This window comes from Triturus cristatus, chromosome 8, assembly GCF_964204655.1.
Source record: "Triturus cristatus chromosome 8, aTriCri1.1, whole genome shotgun sequence".
Lineage (NCBI taxonomy): Eukaryota > Metazoa > Chordata > Amphibia > Caudata > Salamandridae > Triturus > Triturus cristatus.
The window spans coordinates 1,277,508,327-1,277,532,900 of NC_140591.1; the positions used below are offsets into that span (position 1 = coordinate 1,277,508,327).

The 24,574-nt window shown below is 44.0% G+C and overlaps 1 protein-coding gene across 2 annotated transcripts in view; it reads left to right on the top strand.

Moving 5' to 3' along the window:
• The window catches only part of CHD1L (chromodomain helicase DNA binding protein 1 like), a 251,044-nt gene extending 227,807 nt beyond the window's left edge, over window positions 1–23,237 (top strand). The window contains exons 24-25 of one of the 2 annotated variants that reach the window (XM_085623001.1): window positions 7,020–7,101; window positions 22,942–23,237. In XM_085623001.1, coding sequence (XP_085479127.1) covers window positions 7,020–7,101; window positions 22,942–23,070 — 211 coding nt within the window. In that variant the 3' untranslated portion in view covers window positions 23,071–23,237. Of the gene's footprint in view, window positions 1–7,018; window positions 7,102–22,941 lie in introns of both variants that reach the window. The other variant, XM_085623002.1, reaches the window with a different exon arrangement.
• The last annotated feature ends 1,337 nt before the right edge of the window (window positions 23,238–24,574 follow it).

Sequence of the window (24,574 nt, forward strand, 5' to 3'; positions counted from 1 at the left end):
GGTACGCCAGTCTGTTGGAATTCAGCATTTAACCCCCTCTTTCCCTCTGACCAAGAATAGATCTCCGTTCGCTACAGGGTGGTTGGGTCCGCCACTCATCTCATCAATATCTTTTATTTCAGTTAAAACACATTAAAAGCATACATACAATTTTGCTACATTTTGGTAAAATCGATGTAACGTGATACCTAGCACATGCAATAATTTATAAGAACTTCTGTCAATATTAATAAGACTTAATTTAGTTCAAACTAATGGATAATAAATTCATAGCATTGAAAAATGGCAACCCCATATTTCCACGTGGTTTAATTGAAACAAATAAATAATACGTATATAAGAATAAAAAATTTAAACCCTATCTTTTCACATGCGAATCACACAGCAAACATCTACTCATCCCGAATACTATTGGGGGAGTAGTGTCATATTTTACAACTCTTAGAGCTTCTAAGTACTTCCTGAACCCCATTTTATTGCAGATAGGACGAATCCATTTCTTCAGAAACTTGTCATATGCAGTGCAAAAGAACAAAATATGTGTGATGTTTTCGATGCTTCCTAAAGTGCAGAAAGTGCAATAAGAGCCTTTATCCATGTTGTTAGGCAACTTCCACTTTGCAGTATATGCTCTAATTTGAACAGTTTCATAGCAAAACTTCAGATATAATATTTTCAGCAGGTGCGGTTAACCTGTATCGAAAAACTCTTCAAAACTTTGGTTTGGCTTGACATCGAAGAATTGTGTTATCAGCCTACCGAGTCTACGATTTTGGTGAAGGGTATTCAAAAGATACTCCCAGTATACTTGCTTCAATTGTTTCTTGGAACTCAGGAATAATGTTTGCAGTTAGCTCCAATAGGATAGTAGGCCAAGTTTGCTAAACCAAGTCTGGATATGTTTGAACTAGGGTAAAGTTACAGCTCTGTCAAGTTCAAGCAATTATCTAAGGCAATCTCTGTAATGTACTAATTCATTAGTTGCCCACAATCTCATCCAATAGGACATGGGCCTCAGAACTACTATATGATCTGCTTGATTGACATTCAAATCGTTATACATGGGTGTTAGTGGTGTTGATGATGGTAAACCTAGTAGGCCTCTCATGAACCTAATTTTGCACAGAATAAGTTGTTTTGGGCTATGCCCTACAACTTGGCCCCATATATGGATGCTGATTGAGCCTTATGTTTGTAAATCTCCAAGGCCTGTGTAATCATTTTTGTTGTAGATGTTGGATATTTCTTAGTGTTACCCCTTGAGCTATGTACACAGGCCGCTTTTGCGTGGTTTATTTGTGGGGTCCATGATAATCTAGAATCCAATGTAGTACCCAAGTAACTGAAATTTGATACATGCTCTAATTTTTGCTCGCCAACTGCAATGTTTTTCTTAAAAGACCTGTGGGATTTTATAGCCTTGTACTTGGTCTTACTCATGTTTATTTCTAGTCCCTGTGTAGCACAGTATGCGCTGAAGGCATTAAGTACGTATTGGAGACCCCTTGGCGTCTGTGAGACCAAAATGGTATCATCTGCGAAAAGTAACAAATGGACAGGGGTTTCACAGATCTTTGGGGAGTCGTGACTACATTAATTGAGGAGGTTAACAACATCATTAATATAGAGTGAGGACATGGTAGGTGCAAGTACGCACCCCTGCCTCACTCCTCTGTTAATAAGGATTGATTGATTCAATAAGGTCGCCATGCGGGCCCCAACAGACTTTGGCGTAGTTACTTTGATGCAGCATAATAATCTGAGTCAGGATATCATCAGGTACCACCAGGAACAAGATCAAATGCTGCCCTTAAGTCTATGAATAAAATGTACTTGTGCCTGCCCCTTATTTTGTTATATTTCCACAGGATGCATAATTGCCTGAAAACGTAATTGATTGTACAATACGGGTACTAAACCCTGCCTGGTAGGGTGTTAGGATTTTGTTATTGTACATTCAATCATTCAATTTATTCAGGACTTGCCTGACATAGATTTTCGCATTGCATCTATGAGGCTGATTGGCCTGTAGTTCCCCAGTTCATGCTTGCTCCCTTTCTTGTAAATTGGGACTATTTCAGCCCCTTTCCTTGTGGAAGGGACTGGTACTCCCGATGCTACTGCATACTAATCAAATTTACATAAGGAACCCACACTCATTTATCGTGTATAAGAAAATCTCCTGGGATTTTATCCAAGCCAGGGGCTCTTCCGAGCTTGAATATATCAATTGCCTCTGCCATTTCTTCTAGACTGAAGTGGGTTGTATGTGCCCTGTCTCTATTTATTCAGCCATTCTCGAGCCATTGTGGGTCTTGGGACTACTCCATCGGTTCAGAATAGAATTTAGTGAAATGTCGAATCCAAGTGGCAGGCTCCAAATAAGCTCCTTGGAAATAATTGCTTCTTTGCTTCCATGGGCAGCTATTTTCCAAAATGTGGTCGAGTCTTTGGACTTTGCTGCTTGGAATCGGTCATTCCAAATCGTCTCCTCCCATCTCCTTTGTGTCATAAGTAGTGCTCTTTTATAACTAGCCCTGGCCTCTCTTACCACTAATGTGTTTACTGTCTTCAGGACTTTAGGTAAGAGCTTCTTAGCCTCTTTGCATTCCCTAGTGTACCATAGATTTCACAGGGGGTCTCTTCCGGCCCCTTGTCTCTTTTTTCAGGTTCGGCAATTTAGTTAAGTATGGCCTTAGACTTGTTGCCAATGACTGATGGATATCCATAATTCGCATTCCTACGGGAGTGGGAACAGCATGTGGGCCTACCACTTCAGAGAAGGCACTATCGGTATTGGCTTGGGTCTCCAGATAATTCAGTATGCGAGGCCATTTAACTGTCCTGCGGTTGTTCCCAATTGTCGATTGTACTGACAGTGAATCCCTACCTATTGATCTTGTTTCTGAGAGACAACCTAGCATTTCTATGCATAGTGGAAGATGATCACTGTCTTCTCCATTATCGATTTTAAAGGCGGCTATCCTATTCCATGTTGTTATTCTATGTAGAACATAGTTTATCTTTGATCGGGCAGTGCCCCATTTGAATGTATGTAAGCAGGTGTTATTGATGTTATCAGAGCTAATCCTGGTGTTGCATGCCCTGAGACCGCGTTCTAGCATGAAATGTACCAAATGCATAGCTGCAACCGTGCATGGTACTGGTGGGCCTGCCTCTAATTGGGGAATGCCTCTCACCGTGTCCTTATGCTCCATTATTAATTCCAGGCCATTTATTGGCTCATATTTACAATTAAAATCGCCACATATAATAATTGTCCCATTGGGGCTATATGTTTAAGAGCACTGTCTAGTGCCTCTATGACCTGTGACTCAAAGTTGCTTCTCTTCGGTCTGATATACACATTAAATAGATACAATAGAGTTTTATTTTTTGTGCTTAAGCTTACTCCTAGGATATCTATATCCTACATGCTAACATGAGCATTTAGTGCAATTTTAATCCATAGGACCAGCCTACCACTTGATGAAGGAATTGTGTTAACGTGAAAGGTTTTGCATCCTAGTTTATGTGGTGGATCTATTAGCCGAGTCTGCTGGAAGAGGAACAGATGGAATCGATCAATATACTTATGCCAGTCAGGATCCAATAACTTACATTTTAACCATGCCACGTCCCACAAGATCAGGCCTAAAGGATCTGAGTGAGAGGTTCTAGGGGGATTCAGTTCATCATCTACTCTAACCTCAGTATCAGTAGTGATATTTGACTTCCCACTTCCATTGCTCCGTGCTATCTGGTGCGTGGTCCTGTCCACATTTACAGCTAGCACTCCCTCCAGCTTTTGGCCCTGATCATATAATGGTTTTATGGTGTTGATATCAGCTAGAGTTGGTTGGATTAGTCACTCTACCGCCTCAATGTTCGCCATGTTTTGGCCGTGAGTTGCTTCACTGGTCAGAGCATGGTGGTTTCTCTTTGAGTGATCTGCATCAGAGAATGGTGTCTACAGCTTAAACCTAATTATCGATTTTATCATTGCACTAGATCTTAGATCTATGGCAATCAGGCCATTAACTATGGCAATTGTGCCGTTATTCCAATTCCCATTTTATAACCGTTCAGCTCACACTATGTCTGATCGCCCGACCGACAAACATTGGCAATTATGTCTAATCCAATGGAAAACATTGTTTTTAAGGGCATCCCCGTCTTCTTAGCTTGAGTGCCTTAACTTTGGGACATTTGTTAGATACACTCTATGTTTACTAGTTTTATTTGTGTGTACACTGGTGTGTTGGATATTTTTTTGTCAGAGTTTTCCCTGTTTTTGGTCGTGCTACGTGGCATGCATACATTTCCCATCTGGTAATTGTGTAGCATTTATTGCTGTGGCACTCTGGGTGCCATGATGAATATCGTGCTTCTTTCGCCAATGGGCTAATGGCGTGGTTGAGCTATGGTGGACAATGTTCTAGTATACATAGATGTGGGTCTTTGATTCTGTGAGTGAAGTTGTTTGGCTCGCGTATACCCCTCTCCAGGCATTATACCACAAGGTGGTTCCCGTCAGCCCTTTAATTGTGCCATCAGGGAACTGGCTAAGCCCTTTAGACACAAGACTTCGGTGGTGAAGATATTAATTCTCTCTGACAGTTGGCTCACTCTTGTATCATTGCATCTGTACACAGGTTTCAGAGGTTGGACTATCTCTACTCCCGCCTAAGTCTTCTATTGTTATTGGTCTTGGCCCTTAAGTTGCTGGACTGGGATCATTTGGATTTGCCCCTGGCACTATGCTGCACTGTTCTGTGCTGTTCTTAGTGACTCCTTATCTGCCAAAGGTGTGCATCTATTTGTGCAAATAATTCCAAAGGTCACCCCCCTTTTTTCCCCTGTTGGAGTATAACTTGCTGTCTCTCTGGGGAGATTGGCTGATGTTTGTGCAGTAGCCACTGCAATTATGTTGGTGGGTGGTCCTACTTGGGGAAGGGTCCCTGACACTCAACCATATTGTCTGCCCCCACATCCTCCCTTTGCATAGAACAATGTTATTTTTGCAGTTGGTTCTTTGCAGACCTTAGCCTTCTCATCCAACGTAGACCTAACCTCTTCAATTAGGTCATCTATTTCGGCCATTGTGCAGTTGTCACCTGTATTCCTCATTATTTTTGGTGTTTTCCCCTTTCCGATTGGCGCTTCAGTTGCTTTGCGTTCCCCCTTCCCTTTGTCTGTGACACTGCATGCCCCCTTCCCCCCAAGGATACTTGTGTTTCAGATACGACACTTAATGATGTGGGTCCGCAGGGTCTTCCCCCAACACCACTATGAACAGCACTATAAACTCTGTATATCAGCTCGTAATGTAGTATATAAATTAGTAACCAATATATTTTGGTTTCTAGCAGGGCACTTCCTGTACAACAACACACAATAAGTATATCCGATTTAAATCAATCTTGGGAAAAACCCCAATAAAGTATCTTAAGCGTAGAGCCTAGCAGATAATGTTGTAATATCTAGTACGCCTCAATGCGATGCTAAAAAATTGTTATTTTCAAAATTAACCCTTTAGCATAAACCACAGTGAATTCTACTTTAGCCCGTCTTTGCAGCCACTGACTTATAAGTAGTTGCAGCCCCCACCGACTCATGACAGCATGAACATGAGTAGGTTGAATATGGTAACAGGGACTAGTTCCAATCCAAATGTGAGGCAATCAGCGGATTGCAAAGTTGACGGTAAGTCACCACTCCCTATGACATCCTGGACGTATGTAGTCCCCGAATACCAAAGTTGGGGTTAGTTGTTAAATAAGCAGACGGCAAAAGTCAACCAAGCGCAAGACACACAAACAATGTCCCTTCCTGAGGATCAGTAGAGCAAATCTAAAGGCGAAGGGACCACAGGAGCACATGTTAGGAAACACAACCGCAGTACCTGTATTGATTACAAATATCCAAATAGAACTTTTATTTCGGTTAAAAAACGGTAAAAGTATACAATAAAATTACATTTCATACTTTATTTTTCTTAAAACTATAAAATATGTACATAAATGATTATTATTATAATCATCAACAGCATGCAGTACTTGGTACTTTGGGATTATTAACGTGATGTGTGTCTGTCTGTCTGTCTGTCTGTCTGTTTGTCTCACTGGAAAAAAAAGCCAGAATGGACACCCAACTCGCGTTGGGAGCAATGCTGTGCAGGTCCACTCACCTGCTTGCATATCATAAATGTCTTTGGGTGGCAACTGGGCAGGAAGCAATGGGAGCCAACACCATAGCAGGTTACTCTCCAACGTAGTTTTATTTTCATCAGGAAAAGTGATGCATTTCGACTTAGATGAATCAAGGCTATATCATTCCAAAATGCACCATTTAGCCTCAATTTAACACAGAAAAGGATATGAGGCCTAACCTCATACTCTGCTGCAGAAGGGGTTTCTCAAATTTGCTAAAATCACTGGTTCAACACCAAGATTTTTCAGAAGTCTTGTGATCTTTTGTGCACTATTGGCACAGCCCGCACCCACTCTGAAAAGTGTTCCAGCCCCAGTGCAAATCCCCATCTGACACTTTTATGGGCAGATCAATATCTTTTCCACTGAACAATATCGAAGAGTGTGGTCAATGTTGTGACCTTTACAAACAATTGCTGTTAATACTTTAAAAAATTAGTCCCGCCCCCTATCTATTGAAGCTAGGTGGGTAACGAAAGTCTGTCGTTCTAAAAATTGGGCCATGCTTCTAAAATGTTTGTGAATCAAGGCAATATAGCATTACCTCGCTGCTGCTTTGTAAAGCATCCTTAAAATACCTGTGTTTCCTTAAAAGATTTAAGCACTGGTTGAGTGGCCCTTTATAGAATGAACAAGGTTTTATGAAGAGTGTGCTCTTTTCCAGTATTCCTACGTCATCAATGCCACATACATAATATGCATGTTTAAGTGTCAGTACGCAATTTACGGGAGCCTTTCATGATGAGATTATTCCTGATAGTTTTTAGAAAAAATATTTTGCATCATTTTTACCTTAACATGTTGTACATATGATGGAAATGTAGATCCAGACGTTACCATGGAAACAACACACGTTGTGGCAAAGGTGGAGAACTTGAGTCAAGTAGAGGTAATTCGACCACGTTGTAAAACAGCGATATACTTTTATTTCATTCAGCAATTTACATTTTTTGCCATGTTGCCTTGTTCTGTTTTTTGTTGCTATGTTTTCTGGCTCTAATGATTTTGAAACAAATGTTTCAGCCGGTATTCAAATAAGTATTTTTGAATACAGACTAAAGAGGGTCGTATGTTGAAATGAGTAAGTCGCTGCTTTCGTTCTGCAGTCAAAACATTTCTATTCCCACAAGTTTTGAAAAACATACTTTGTGAAGACTAGACATCTGAAAAATTAATATAAAAAAGAAAAGGTCCCGTTTCAAATATGTATTACTGTAGAGTCAGTCTTTAAAGTCTTGCTCAATACCTGTGTTGAAAAGTCCTCATTCTGTTCCGCAGCGAGTCCGTGGCATTTGGATATGATTCCTACATTTAAGGCTCAGTCCTGTGTCTCGGTGAGATGGTTTCGATGTTTCTTGGCCTCGCACATCCTCCTCGACCTGCACACTCAGCACCAGGGCTACCTCTCTGACTCTGTCCAGATCTAGTAAAGAGATGGCACCGGACCTCATGTGGTGGCAGACTAGCGCCAGCCTGACAGTTGGCAGGTCACTCTTCCTTCTCCGCCCGGGTGTCACAGTTGTAATGGATGTGTCATTAGTGGGTTGGAGAGGCCACCTTGGGAATGTGAAGATTAGGGGCCTCTGATTTGCAGCAGAGAGCCAGCTCCATAGCTACCTTTTGTTTCTTTGGGTGGGAATGACTCGTGCAGGTCCTAAATGATAATTCATCAACAAGCAGAGGGGATGGGTCCTGTATCCTGTGCTATGAGGCTCTAGCGGTGGTTGGATTAGCAGAAAAACATTTTAGTAGTCAGCCCCCTACCAGGTTCCCTGAATCCCAGAGCAGAAGAGCTGAGCACACATCTGCTGGTGGTCCACGAGTGTCGTCCCCACCCTGAGGTAGCCAATGGTACCTTTGGTCAGTCTCATATGTCCTGGGTATATCTGTTTGCCACTGTCAGGAACACACAGTGTCAAAGCTTCTGAGCATTGGCGTTTCCTCCAAAATGGTAATTGGGAGAAGCATTCTGTTTGAGATGGGACACAGGTCTCCTGTATATGTTCCACACACTGCCTTTCCTCTCTCAAGTTCTGAGGAAAGTCAGGACAGACTAGTCATCTTAATAACCCTGGACTGGACAAGAGAGGGAGTATTTGACCTCCAAACTAGTTACCCCATTATGGGTACTTCCTGTCTCAGCTACAGGGGAGGGTCTTTCACCTGAATCTCTTACCTGAAGATTGACTGACAGCTCTTGACTTCTCTTGACTTGCCACCTGGTAGCAGTGGTAGATGGTATTCTTGCAGCCTGGCACCTGTCAAAGAGGTAGATTTCATTCTTGCAGCCAAACTCCCATCAACAAAATCCATTTATTCTAGGCATTGGGAAAAGTCTGTGCCAGGTGTAGTTCTGTTAATTGAGACCCTCTGCAGGCCAGACTTTCTGATGCATTGTTTGTCATTGGTCCAGCATGGCTCAGTTAAAGCTCACTTGTTGGTCCTTTCAGACTTTTTTTATTGACAACATTTTATGGCCATTTTTAACAACACACTGGTGCACCCCCTCTCCCTCGCTCAACAGTCACCATCTTGTGTTAATACAGCAGAATCTACTGAAAGACCCATATAAGTTCTCCGGAATTGCATCACGTCTTAGTCCATAGTAGTCCCACCATTTGCCCCCATCCGGCCATGTTTCCCTGGACAGTCCTGTGCTCTGTAGACTGTCTCCTCCAGTTTGGAACACCAATCCATCACCCTTTGCCATAGCGCAATTGTGATTAGTGTTAGTGAACTCCATTTCCACGCAATGTTGTGCTTGGCCAGGGCTGATGCAATAGCTACCAATGTACATTCACCCATACTTCCGCCTATAACTTCAGGAGACCCACCCTGGGCGTGAGGTCAGTATCTCTCCACAGCAACAGTGTAAGTGTACCGGCTATGCGCTCCCAAAATGGTATAATGTCTGGGCACTGCCAGACCACATGAAAAATAATCTGCATCAGAGTGGGTACAGTGGAAACATTGGGGCTTGGAGAGTGTTGCAGTCAGGTAGGTTGTGTGTAGGAAGTTTATTTGAAGAAGTCGCCGATTGGACAGTATGACAGTCTTTCTATGGGCCATTAGCGCGTCACACGAGTCTGCATCATCGAGCTCCCCGATCCAGTCCTCCCGTTTCAGGAGCCCAAGAGTGTCTGGGGTGTTATGTATCGGGGAATGATATGTCTTAGGTACACTGCTTCAGCTGATGCTGCCCATCAGCAACTGTGCCTCAAGTGGGTTGTATTTGGGAAGATCTGTAAGGTCTGAGCAGTGAGCAGTCAGTGCATGTCGAAACTGAAGATATTTGAGAAACTGAGCATTTTGAAGCTGAAAAGGGGTCTGCAACTCAGCAAAGGGCCTCATGTGAGCACTGCTCCATACGTCACCTAGGGAAGTAATGCTAATTTTATCCCACTGACCAAACCCCTCAAGCTGGGCTTCATGATAGAGCCAGTGTCCCCTTCTCTCAGGGGTCTGCTGCGTGAGTTTAAAACTCAGGTGCTGGACCTGGATTGTGCACAGTCTGTTTCACCCTTCAGTGGGACCAAGAGAGGCTTCCTTCAACACCCCCAAGATGTGGAGGAACCAAGGGCCCGATAGCTGTGCTTGGGTGAGGGAAGAGGAGCACATCATCAGCAAATAGGGCTGTCTTATCCTCCGTGCCCTCCCCCACATCATCCCCACACCTGAGATTTGCTCCAGATAATTGTAGCCTGGGGTTCTATAGCCAGAGCAAAGAGAAAGGGAGAGAGAAAGCATCCCTGTCTAGTGGCCCTGCGTATAGGAAAGAGAGTGGAGAGCTCTCCGTTATAAGGACCTGAGTGAAGGGTTCTCTATAGAGGAGTCAGACACATCTATGGTAGTTTGGACTGAGACCCATGCGATGCAAAACCTGGTCTAAGTAGAACCAGTCCACCACCATGTCAAATACCTTCTCGAAATCGATTAGGAGGAGCACGCTGAGGTCAGTAATCTCTTGACGACTGGCAAGTTCAATGTTGACTGACAATTGCAGTGACAGGTTCCTTGGTTGGGCATAAAACCAAATTGATTGGCATGAATGTTGTGGGGCAGCACCCGTAGTAATCTGTTTGCCAAGACTTATGCGAATATCTTAAGTTCTGCCTTGATCAACGAGATGGGCTGGTACGCGGCGCAGGTGCCGGCCATTTGCCCCTTTTTGGGAGACTACTATGATAGCCACATCCAGTTCTGGGGAAAAGAGCCTTGTTGTTCAGATTCAGAATATAGATTTACCAGGTGAGGCGTAAGCATGGAACAGAAGCACCAATAATACTCCTCAGGGAACCCGTCTGTTCCTGGGGTTCAACCAGTATTCAGGTCTTGTGTGGCCTCTTCTATATCATCTGTCCTGATGGCGAACTCAAGGTCCGCACTTTGGGGTGCAGTGAGTGTGATCAAGGCTACGTCATCAAGAAGTGGACTAGGGCAATCCCGCTCGGGTCGAGGGTGGTGAGCGTGCAAGGCTTGGTAGTAGGCAGCGAATGCTTCTGCCATGTGCTCAGCACTGGTGAGGTACCGACCCATTGCATTCTTGATGCTGGGAATTATTTGGAATATCATCCCACCCATGGCAAGCCAGTAGAAGAGTTTCCCATTATCACCATGTTCCTATACTCTCTGAGTGGACGCCCTTCAACACTGGTGAGCCTCATCAAGCGCCAGCTGGCGCAGTGAGGCCCAGCCGACCTTGACTTGCCTGTGATTCACCTCAGCAGCCCCAGCAGAACAGCTTCTATCAAGGGTGAGTATGCTGGATTCCAGACCCGCAAGCTCCTCCCTGTTGAGCTCCTCCGCCCTGCAGATGTAGGTTTTAGCTATCCTCCTAATCGTGGCTTTGCTGGCTGCCCACAGTGAACCGGAGTAGGTCACTGAACCTGAGCTGTCAAGAAGAAGTCAAGTTCCGTTCGGATGTGCTCACAGAACCGCTTATCGGTGAGACACCAGGTATTAAGCCGTCATCAGGTGCCTAGATGGGGCCAGAGCCACGAGACAAACGAGCACCAGAGAGGGTCAGACATGGCTTTAGGGAGTATATGAGTATATGCGTTGCTGTTGAGTGGAGCATGTCAGTGGCTGGGAGAAAAAGGAGATCGATCCCCGAGAATGTCTTAGTCGAGGCCACAGTGTACGTGTATTCCGTGTCAGTAACGTGCCAGGCTCGCCACATGTTGCACAGACTTAGGGAGTCCATCCAGGATCCCAACTGTCATGCCTTTCTCTTTCGCTGTCCTGGTGGGGGGCCATAGGAATACAGCTCAGGGCGGGTCACTGCGTTGAAGCCTCCTTCAAGGATAGAAGTCCTCTGGGGAAACACGAAAACAATCCCTGTTAGTGTCGTGAGGGTCTGTGTCAGCAAATGACGTGGTATATAAACACTGAAAAGGTTGATATGTTTGCCATCAAGCATGCCTTCCGTCGCTATGTAGCTGCCATGTAGATTCAAGGTTGCTTAAGACAACGACAAGGGGAATGTTTTGTGTATGAGTATAGCTACACCCCTGGAACTCCTGGTGTGTCCCACATGGTAGGACCAGTCGTAGCCCAACCTACAGGGGAATGAGCAGTTGGTGCCCTGAAGATGGGCACCAACTGCAACATCATGGCTGTCGGACAGGTTCTTTTAGCTTAGCGGAGGACTACTGCGCACTTTATCCAGTCTAGCAGACCATTGACGTTCCACGTCAAAACTTCAAAGTTAGCCATGCGGATGGGGAGGTGACCCAAATCCAGGGTCGTAGTGGGGGAACCGCAAGCAGCTCCCCAGAAAAGTGTGCGTGGGTGTAGGGCTGTAGCAAGTGTGTGTACCGCTCAGTGTGTGCAAAACAAACATCAAAACAAAATCTAGCAAAAAAAAATAAGTCCCATACCCCCAACTCCTCCTCTCCACACTTCTACTCCAGTAGCATCTGTCACCCCAGCATAGTCTCACAAGCCCAGTGTTTATCATAAGAACAGGCATTAGAGGTGGACCTCCTCCTACAAAGGATCAATCAAGATTAAGTCTGAGGGTATGCCCCTGGATCAAACCTTTCAATGACCCAGTCTCCCTCCAGAAACGGAACCCCCTCCCCCGGGAGGGCAACAAAGAAAAAGCTGTAGTTCGCTACAGCCGCATCATTATCCATCAGGCGCAGTCTCCTGTATGTCACCTGGGGGGGGCGTCACTCTAGGGTGGGGTATCTCTGTTCTCCTGTCCGAGACCCCCCTTCAGTTACAAAGGAATTGGGAGAATCCCTGCGGCGTCTCCAACCCCTGGGGCCTCAAGGCTCTCCTGGCTGCAGACGTTCCGGGCCTCCAGGGCATCTCAGGTCCATGGTCCTCCCGGCAAACAGGCGGCTGGTGGTGCACAGCTGGCCACTCCCACGCCTCCTCAGGGCTCGTAAAGAACTGGATGCAGAAGTCACAAATCACTTTCAGCTTGGCCAGATCGGATACACCAGCACATAGGGCAGGGATAGGTCTCTTGGTTCGGCTTTGACAGCATCAAAGGATTTACGCTGAGTCTGAATCTACTTTGTATGACCCGGAATTATCATAATAGGACTTGAGTCAAAATAGAGAGCCCTCTTTTTGCGGGCTTTCTGCAGGACCGCATCTCGGTCCTAGTGATTCAGTATCCAAGAAATCTGAGGTCTGGGGGGTTCCAGGAGGTGGATAGGGGCCAAGAACCTGTGGGCTCTATCTATGATGAATCATAGTGAGAGGGCACCATCTGGGATCCAAGATTTGAGCCAGGCATCAAGAAAGTGCTCGGGTAGAGGTTTCAACTCCCTTAGGGAACCCCACAAAGCAGAGATTGTTTTGTCGAGATCTGTTTTCGGCATCTTCGGCCCTGGCTTCAGGGATACGGGAGGTAGTAGCCAACTTAGCCACTGACTTCTTGAGACCTCCTCTTCAAGTGAGAGATCTGTCCCTTGGCCTCAGATTCTCTACCTGCAATTTTCTGGAGTTCCTGTTGCTGGAGGACCACATCCATCCCCACCACCCTGACCTTCGCTTTAACCACATATCGGAAAGCTTAGAGGATAGCTGACACATTGGTGGTTCCAAGCGCTGCTCTCTCGCAGAGTCGATCGGTGATCTGGGATGATCTTTCACTGGTTTTGCGATATGCGTGATTATGTATGTGGTGTCATTCCAGTGTCCTTTACCATGTTGCTGATGAGATGGCAGGGCTCCCTCATCGGTATACCTTAGATTCTGGCCAGGCACTCACTCCGGAGGGGGGAAGTCAACAGGCCTGACTCTCACTCTTGCAACCTCTCTCTTATGGAGAATACCACCATCTGAAGAATCCAAAGTTACCAGGTTGGGGCAGGCAGAATCCCATCTCCAGGGGCCAGAGAAAGTAGAGGGAGATGACTGACCCCAGCTGCTCTCAGGCTGGATTGTGTCCCCTGCGGCAGTGTGGCGTGGGTGAGATTCCAGAAGAGCCAGCAAGGGGACCGATCCTCGACAGCACCCCAAAACAGGAAGGACACCTGTTCATGGGGAGGCCGGTTTGCCTGCTTCCCACCAATCACGGCAGGGCAGCACGAGCAGCACGGCTTCTCACGTTGTGAGATCCAGGCATCGGCAGACCAACAGAGTGCTGCAAGTGTGGGGTGGGGGGGCAGTCCGCCACTGGTGTCCTCATGGAGTCCCCTAAATGACCTATCACCTAGGGTCCGGAAGCAGCGTAGTTCGGCCCGCTGTGCAAGGGGGGCACAAGAAGGGGCGCTGAATCGCCAGGAAGAGGTCAAGAACCACGAAACAGTCAGCGGCCCCATGGAGACATCACAGGTGTAGACGGGCCCAAGTCGATGTGGGACGCTGCACTGCGTGGTGGCCCTGCCAGCTCCCTCTTTGTGGGCAGCGGGTTCAGGAGGCTGTCCGAGCATCCTATGGCAGCCGTAAGGTCCCCCAGCGTGTGGGCCATGGACCAGCCCCTCCTCTGGGCCGCCATAAAGCTTCACTCAGAGGGCGGCCCCCATCTTGGCACCACACAACTCGCTCCCGTATCTGCCTCTGTCTATGATGTGCAGGATTCGCTGGGACTGGGAGAATGGTCGCAGAGGGCAACTGGGGAGTCTGGATGGTGGAAGAGGTCCAGAGCATTTCTAAAATGCGTCTGCCATCTTGGCCTTACTGGCTGCGCCACTCTCCTTTTGGCCTTTTTATATTCTCTTGACCAACCCTCTCTCTTTAAATCAACAGTAGTGTGCTTTTTCTGAAGGGCCTTATGCATATGTTCTACCAAAGCCATTCAACATCCATCAATGGAACCTAAATCTAGTCCTGGCATTTGTTATGTGGATGCCATTTGAGCATGTGCACAAAGCTCCATATGGCTTCTGACAATCAAAATAGTCTTGTCACTATCACTTGTGTAAACAGCATGAGTGGCCTCAAGGTGCTTCTTGTGCAACCCTCTTTCTTCCAAGGCAAACTGGTGCTGTGGACTCAGCCTGATTTCCTACCGAACGTGGAATCACCTTTCCATGTCAGTCAGTTAATTATCCTGCTAATATTTTTCAGCCTATTACGCCCCTCAAAAGAGAGCAGTGCTTCTAAATTTACCTCATGTCAGTGATCAACTTTGTGAGGTTCGCTTGGACTAAGAAAGACAAGGCAGTTCCAAAGAGGACTCTTTTGAGGTGGACAGATATCTGCATTAACGTCTATGTGCTGGCTAGCAAGGAGCCCCCAGAAAGCCTGCAGGCTTCTTCCACTAGGGTAATGCCTCTGCAACAGCAGTTATAAGGTGGTACCAGTGCTGCAGATCAGAGCTTATAAATTCTCCCTACTTCCACGGACAGAGTAATTTCACAGTCATGCGCACATACATTCATCATACGCTGGTGGGCCCATTACACCAACATTCATTCTATTACTCTATTCACACTGAATATAAGAGAGAACTCCTAAATCAATCTGCATCTAATTTGAGGTCAATGCAATCAAATTGAATTGTCTCGAGTCATGATTAAAACAGTTTAAACACATTTGAAATCTCAATAATAAGACAAAGAAATAACCACCCGACACTGAAATTCAAACAAGAATGATTTATCTAAATTAGTTCATATGAAAGCCATTCAATTGCAAAATCATTAATCTCATATTTACCTATTCTGGCTAAATGTCGTTCCCTAAATCAAATCAGGTTTTCTCGGCAAAGAATTAAAGTCTCTCGAGTTGCCGTCAGTCAGCATCGATCCTCTTGAGCATAAGTTCAGGAAGAAGTGGCGCTAGACCCTCTCTAGTCTAGTTATATTTATACTAAAAATTAACATGCTAAAAGTTACAAACAAAGCTTCAAACGTCCGTTGAGCAGGAAAGGATGTTAGCTTGCAACATTAGAAAAATCTCCGCTCTTGGATATCTCAAAAATAAAAACACGGAAATAGGAAGTCAAAACTAAATTTGCAACATCCATGGATGCTCTTCTCCGGAATTGTATCACTCACAGTGAAGCCACCGCAAGTTTATCAAAAATGTTCCTTTGTGACAAATGTTCTCTACCAAGGATATTTGGCGACCATCCCAGAGTTGTCATCTTTTTCATAACTTTTAGCTCAGACAGAGGCCGAGGTCACATTCAGCGAAGCCTCTCTTCATATTTCATCTACTCAAATGCAGGCTGTAGATGTCGGCCATTTTCTCAACAGGCCAAAATGGACAACTTAATTAAAAGAAAACATAAAACAACGTTACTACATTGTATTGATTATACAGTGTTAATTCCCACTAATACCCTTATGTGTATGTATTTATCTAGCCATTTGCGACATAAAGAAGCATTAAAGCATATTATTTTAAAGCGCAATCACATAACAAATAGCACATTAGCCACACTTATTTAATTAATTTGCTCACCAACTTAGTTCACTTATTAATTTAGCCATGCAATTGCATTCCCACGTGTAATTCTTTCATTAATAAGGTTGGTTAATAAAAAACTCGACAAAACTTAGTACTTAATAATTAATCATTAGTAATTTTAATTATGACATACAAAAATATAAACTGATGTTTGGGTTTAAATAGAAAACCTTGCTCCAGCACCAGTTCTGGGCATCTTCCAGGATGAGGGATGCATACGTTCATGAAACACTTCTTCCTTGACAGGTTCAATGGGAGTACCATTTTGCCTGCATTTTGGAACACTGTCACCTGAAGTTTGTTCGAAATGCTCTGAGTCTTAGGGTGTGGAAGGTCAAAGGTGAAGAAACTAACTTGTCACTGCATGGGCAGCAATTATATGCTGCTCCACTTTGTCACTTTTTGGGAGAAATGACCTTACCGCAGAGCCATATGGCACAACCAACTAGCGCGTGAGGAGTATTGCTGAAAACAACTGCCGGATCCAGCATGGGACCTGCGAATATTCTGTAGTTGAGTATTCTGTAGTTAGAATATCCACCATATAGAGCATAACCAAAGGTAAGAAACATTTTCATTCTAGAAGCTGGAAACTTTTTCAGTCGGGCAATGTGTGTTGCCTGGTGCGGGGACTGTACGGTCGAACTGCTATTGTCACTGTGAGAAAATGGGTTGTTGGTCGATGGAATAAAGCCTTACTCAAGTACAGCCACAATCCTTGTCAGGGTGAACCACAAAAAAAAGTAATTAAATTAACCTGTGCCTAACCCACTGGTAGCCTGGCAAGAAAGAAGCAGTCGGGTTTAACTTAGGGGCAGTGTGTACAGTATTTATGCAGAACACATTCAATAATAAAGTGAAAACACAGCACAAGAAATACTTCACACCAATTTAGAAAATAGAGTAGATTTTAATACATTTGGCTCCAGAACAGTAAAACTCCAATCAGTAGACCCAGGGATGTGCAATTTGAAAGATTTAGGTGAAAATATTGCTTAAAAGCACAAAGCGCCAAATGTGGTTATCTGGCCATGCCGGACCAGGACAAAGTCACAAGTTCAGGCTGACCGCGATAGAGCGCGGGCCGGATACAGGGACCAAGTTGGAAATGCTGAACAAAGTAACTTAAATCCTGATTGCGGAGCGTTGTGAGGGCCAGTGTTGAGGATGCATTGCGCAGAGGTAATTCCGAGGAGCTGCGGTTTGAGATGCGAATTCCTGCGTTTAGGGTGCTTCCTGCAGCTGCATTTCTGAGGAGCTGCGAGGCTCAAATGTGAGGTTCTAAATCAAGGATATGTTACACAGCGTTGGTTCTGAGGAGCTGCAAGGCTGCAATGCCATGCGTCGGGGATGCATCGCACAGCTGCAGTTCCATTGCGAAGCTGCGAATCGATGCGTTGTGCTGTTTCAGTTCTGCTTGGACCACAGCTCGGCTGGCAGAGCTCCTTCAGGCCCACATCCAGGGGTCCAGGACTAGTGTGGCACCAGTTGGGGGTAAGATTCTCAGCAGGCCGTGTCCAGGTAGTGGGTTGAAGGTGGTTGGAGCCTATTCTGTCCTTGAGACTCTATTCAGGAGGCCAGCCAACTACCCCTAGGAGTCCCTCTGGTGGTCCTGGGTTCAAGATGCAGATCCAGCCCTTCTCACTCAGGCAGCCGCGTAGCAGAGTAGCAGTCCTTCTTGCAGCAGAGCAGCACAGCAGTCTTTCTTCTGAATCTTCCACAGGTCTGTATGTGTACTGAAGAGTTGGGTCTGAGGTTCCAATATTTGTACCTGGTGCCCACTTTGAAGTGGGAGAAATTTTTAGAGTCCTCCACCCTACAGAGCGGTCCAGAATTTCCCACTTCCCTGCCCAGGCCCCAGCTTGCCTGGGGGCACAAAAGACTAATGTGAATCCCTTTGTGAGTATGCTGAGGCAGAGCCTTTATGATGTATTAGCGTGGTAGGTGTCAGCTCCACCCCCCTATCAAGTCAGAGATGGCCCATCCTGTCAGCACATATCCCCCTTTTGTCTCAGTGTCTGGGAGCAATAAACAAAGACCAACTGTCAATTACACCTAGTCATGTGACCCACGTTTGCAGGCACCAAGTGATTTGGACAAGAAAATGGCAACTTTCTAAAAGTGGCATTTTCAGGATTATGACTTAAAGTTTCACTTTACCATTAAAGAGGGTTTTAAATTATAATTCTTTTGAGACCAAACTCGACAGTCCTATCAGCTCGAAAGTTATCACTTATTAAAAGAAATAAGGTATCCCAATGTTATCCTATGGGAGAGGCAGGCCTTGCAGTACTGAAAAACAAATTCAAGAGCTTTTCACTCCCAGGACATGTAAAAATATACTGCACCCTGCCCTATGGACTGTGTTAATGTTATATATGCATATGCCTATATGTATTAAAGAGGAAGGTTTAGGCGTACCAAAAGATTTATTTTGGCAGGTTGTAATAGCAGTTTTAAACTGTGCACACAGGGTGCAATGGCAGGCCTAAAACATGTTCAAGGGTCACTTAAGTGAGCGGCACAATGAGCGCTGTAGGCCCACTAGCAGCACTTAATTTACAATTTAATTTATATGCCCTGGGTATATGTAGTGCCACTTTTCTAGGGACTTACAAGTAAATTAAATGTGCTGATTGGGTGGAAGCCAATGTTACCATGTTTCAGAGAGAGCACAAGCATTTTAACACTGGTTAGCAGTTTTAAAATATATAGAGTCCTAGGGCCAGTATAAAGGAAGTCAGTGAAACCAGCAGGATTAAAGGCAAAACGTTGTGGGATAACCACTTCAAGGATGTCCATAGGCTTAGACATTTATAGTTTGGGTTTGCGTCTGCCATACATCCTGGCTGCCAGCCCTAAATGGTGGAACTTGTGTGTCAGGTAGGTGACTTTTTCAAATTGAAAGTCTTGACAACTAATTGGTAGTTCTGAGATAAGGGAACCTTGGATTTGGTACTCTCATGCTACAACATTGTGGTTGCTGATCCCATCCCAGGCCTCTGATATCACAATAGAATGTCGAGAATGAGTTGAGCTGTATCTGTATCTGTGAAGAGAAATAAAGTATGTGTCTGGGGAGTCGAGTCAGGGAGCGCGACACAGGGTGCATAGAAAGGTGTGTCTCATGATAATCCTCTACTGAATATTTCCTTCAGAATTAAAATTCGTGCTTGTTTTCTTCCATAAAGCACCACATTCAAGCCCAAACGATAGAGACATTCCATCGGCTGCACCAGTAGTGGCTCTGGTTAAGCACACACTCTATTTTTCAACTTGTATCCACTACTTGCCTCTAGTGATAAACATTCCCTCCTCTATGGCTGGTGTGAGTCAGGGGCACCGCCAATTCCTTAATATGTTGTCTTACAAAAGACGATCCAAGCTCTGAGGGAAGATATTTTTACAAAAACTGATAATTACGCATATACACATTGCTCTAGAAATGTAAACTGCAAACATAAAGTATCTCTTGCAGGGTTACTCCCACACTGCTTTCCAATCAAATGTTGAGCTTCCGTCGAGAGACTGGACTGCATCCAGCGTGATTCTGTCACTGACTGCGAGCAGTGTAGGCCTTTTGAAACCGGGATTGCCTCTCCCAGACAAGCAGTGAATGAAGCGGGCTGACACAGGCCCCCTCTGTGCTCCTTTTGGCATTGATGACATGAGCCCTAATAGAGTGCCAAAGCGGTCCCTAAATAGATAAATAACGCTCTGTTATTTTTCAAATATGTAACTCTGGCTGGACCTCGAGTATTTTTAATTATTTGTGTCACGCAGTGTCTGAGTTCCAAACCCTTTACTACCTGGTGCTGTAAGTTCTGACTGCTCGACTTCATAACCCCTGGAACGTTAGTTGTACTTGAGGCCACAACTCGTTAGTGGTAAATGACCGTACCCCTTCTCACACACACAAGCACACAGATGCTTCCCAGTCATCGCCGACTACCCTAGGACCCGGGAAGAAGGCTTCGCATCTAGGCACTTCCTCAGCCCAACCGACTCCCGCCTCACATCCACTTACGCACTCTGCATCCGCTCACACACTCTCTCCACTTTCCTACCCTATCTTTTGCCTCACTGTGTGTGAAATCGAAAGAAAAAACCGAGTGACGTTTTTTCCCACATTAAATAATACGACGCTCAAATAATACCTTTATGTAAATATGAATTGTTTTTTGCATTTTATTGAATACCAATTCGGTTCAAATACCTGAATGAGAAGTTGTTAATCGTTTGATTAGTTCAGTTTTAATTCATTTACGTAATGCTTTGCTCTTCCTAGTTGCCCACTTTATAGTACTGCAGGGGATATGCATTAGATATTTTCATGTTAAATGCTTTTGGAATGAAAATACACAATTACAGAGCTAGAACGGCTCATTCATAGGTAAATCGCAAGATGCCTTAAAAGACTGTCGCACATACAATTGTCAGTTTGTATATGAACACAATATTTTTGTATATCGATGGTAGATGTTTCATATGTTTAGATTACTAAATGAATATAGATGGTAATTATGAAATAATTGAAAATATTTATTTTGATAAAAGTAAAAAAAAAAAAAAAGTATAGATTTCTAGTGTTTGAATTGATGCATATAGTTATAATTTTAGAGGGAGTACAATATGCTTATGATGTTGAGACAGATTGGCATCAACTAATGTGTGAGATAGGTAGTACTATGCAATACAATTGCACGCAGCCGTATAAAGTATACTGGGGTAGAATAATACGTTATAATTACCCTATGTCAAAAGAGAACTGTTTTTTAGGTTGAGCCTGGGCAGCGCATGGTCTGCTCTGTAAGGCATGCTGTATTGAGGTAGGGACTTGAAGCTCCGCCCACTCTCAGCCCACATTTTTTTATTGGCTTGTGTCATTGTACACTGTCAACTGTGGCTGTTCATTGGTCAAAAGGCTTAGTAGTCCCTCCTTAGTACGGCCATGTCTCATTTTGTTATCTCCCGTGGCAACACCCCCTGTTACGTGTGTTGTGGCTCGGTAGGCTTTAATTACAGCCTCCGAGCACTATTTTCTCAAATAGCTTTGTCCTGCCTGCTATTGCAGGCAGGACACACTCTCTCCTAACGTTAAAAAAAAAAAGTTTTATAGCACGCATTTGCAATGCAATGTGTCTTGCATTTGCAAGAGTTTAAGCTATTGGCATTGTAAATGACAATGCCTTTTATTTATCTGTTGTAAAAACAACACATAAATAAAAGGCATTGTCATTTACAATGCCAGTAGCTCAAACTATCATAAATGCGAGTTCAATTGAATTGCAAATGCTTGTTATATTTTAACTTCATACTGATTTAGCAATGTACTTTAGTAATACACTTAGAGTGGGTTTTGGAACAGTCCCTTGCTCATGATTCTGTGGCATGCTTGTTTTATCTCTGTTGCCTGCTCCTGATTGCATGGCTTTCCTCCCTACTCTTGTGTTTGTCCGACCCAGAGGAGCATTTCCAGCTCACCATAACTTCTACCCTTCTGCTGCTGATGTCAAAACCTTGCTTTGCTGTGCACGAGGGACTATTTCCTTCACCCGTCTCCCTTTTTCCACCTTAGCTCTGTTTATTTAAAACCCTTCCACAGAATCTGCTTGTCCATATAGCTCTTTCTCAGCTCACCAGTGATACTACAGCAAGCAGCTATCTTAGAATGATTTTTAAACCTTTCCAGGATGGCCGTACATGCCACCAGCCATCTTCCTATATCTGTTGTCATAATGATTAGGCATACATTGACAAAAGTCAATAGATTTGCCTTCCGGTGCTATAAGTGAGGCTCATTGGCTGTGCCAATATTTGTTACTGCAGGTTTAACCTGCCCATCATTGTGACACCAATGATTTTTTTTAACTATCTTAATTGCCTTTATTAAACTAATATATTGCTTTATCTGCCCAGTTGACTTCGTCATTGCACAGTGAAACTTAAAGTCAATAGATTTGAATTCCAGTGTTATAAGTGAGGCCCATTAACTTTGCCAACATTTTTTGCTGTAGGTTTAACCTGTCCATGTTTGTGACAAATTATTTTTTCTTTTTACTTTCTTCATTGGCTTAATTTTAATTATATTAAAATATTGCTACCTCTGCCCAATTGACCACGTCATTGCACTGTGAAACGAATTCATTGTTGTTTTGACCTCCACATACTACTGGAATGCTCATATAAGATTATAGAGCAGGATTTGTTAATTGGGAAATCTAAAGCTTTCACGTAAGGCTGATGATGCTTCGGAAATGCAGGGGCGGCTGGATAGAATCAGTAACACACCCAACTCTCCTGGGCATTCGGCTTATCTGTTCCTGAAAAATCTGCCTTTTGGTCACCTCTGCAAGGTGCATTTTTTAAAATTGAAGACATTGTTACCCACTTTAGGGATGTGTTTTTCTTATTACCATTTGTGTAAACGTGTGTTTTCTCTTGTATAGGTACAGCAAACCCAAAGGCTCCTGATCTAAATAAAGATATTTCCAGGAGCACTGCATTTTTAAATGTTTATGAATACCGACAAGTGTGGACTTCACCTAATTAGCATATCATTTTCTGCACCACACTCCCTAAATTACATCTAGTTGGAATTTAAAACGACTAGGCTTTGCATATAGTCGGTACCAAGCGACAGGTGGCCTATAACTCTTCCCATGTGCAAATTATTCTCATCAGTATTCCTCAGACAGTGCTAAACTACAACATTTTATGTTGCTTTTACTTGTGAAGGTTTATGGTATTTTTAAAACTGTTTTATCTGCTCTTTAATGCAGGCCCAATTATACATTAAAACTACTAACAGAACAATAATTCATATAATTTATGTTTTATTGGTGCATTTTAGGAGTTGAATCGCCTGTTGCAGGAAAATTCGAAACACATTCTGGTTAAACCAAGATGGCTAGAAGCATGTTTCTACAAACAGAAGAAAATTAATCCAATGAAGTATCGGATAGATTTGGCTGCAGTGTAACACCATGGCTGCATATGTCTGATGTTCCTGTGGTTTAGAAAAGCTGTACTTATAATCAAATTGTGTCTGATAATTTATGAAGATGATTTTATAACTAAATTCTTTCAGAAGGTTATACAAATGTTACATTTCATTTCTTTTGTATAAATATACCACTATTTTCGGTACTTTTCTCAATGCCTCATTTCTGTGTTTGGGTTAATTTATTATGTATGAATGTTGTTTTTTAGATTGTTCCTTTATGTTATACTATTGAAATGTGTTAAGAGGGCAAGTATACTTCTGAGTTGAGCACAGGAGCACTGCCAGGGTTCTCCATCACAGCTATTCATACTGCTTTTTAGGTCTCGCCTAGCGTTGCAGCGCGCATACGCTGTTCGCTTTGCGAGGCATGTTGTATATACTATAGCTGGGAAGCTTCGCGTAAGCTCTGCCCACTTTCCGCCCATTTTTTTGTTTGGCTTACAGTCTAAATGCTGCCTCCTGATTGGTTTTTGATTTGTTAGTTCCTCCTCCTGACGGCCATGGCGTAATTTGTACACTTCTGAGGCTATTGGCCACTTTACTCAACACTATTTTTTTCCGTGCCCCCCCCCCCCCCCTTTACGCAGTACATGAATTTTCGCCAACCCCCCCCACTCCCGTTTGTGCCTTCTTTGATGCCTGCACTCCCATTTACTGACAGCTTTTAGTGGCCAGTTGTCGAAGATCTTTTGTGGACAATACCAATGCTTACAATGGCCTGACATGTTGTCTTTCCCAGTGCTTTTTGAAAAACATGACGGCAATACCCAAGCCACTTTTGAGAACAACAAATGGATTTCTCAACTGCCAGAAATGTAACATATTATAATTAAAACATTTAGTAAATCAGAGTGAAACCTTCAAATTGCATCTGAGTTTTTAGGAAGTTTGGTTGTAAATTCACGAGCCAGACCTTGATATCTTCATTAGGAAACGGAGAGCGAAGGATATAGTGCCTCAGTAAGTGAAGCAAACACAGAGGAACTCAGAAATGCTTTGTTTTGCCTTTTTAGAAACAGTGCAGTTGATCCAAATGAAACATCAAATAAAATGTCTCCTATTTGTAGCCGCTTTCCCAATAAATGCAATACTCTATTCATGGGAGGAGCCCCTGTTCTGTACACACATGCAAGAGAATAAGCCTCATCAAAACCATTAGGCAATTCAGAAAAGCAAGAAAGTCCTCCTCCCAAAATCATAACTCAGTGCAGACTTCAAGTTACCTTGGTTTGTATATTCATTGCATGCAGCAGTCACTTGCACTCCCTTTGCATATTGTATCTGAAAGAGACACGTTAGTGATAGATTCCTTACATTATAATATCCCCAGGCGTCAGACTGGATCCGGAAAGTTTCGCTTAGCAGTACCCCTGCGCATCAGTAGGTGGTGTCGTGCGGCTCCGCGTCCGCCACTGGCGTCGTAAGTGCCGAGATGACGCCACGGAGAGTACTTAGGCGCCACCCATGCACGCTGACATCA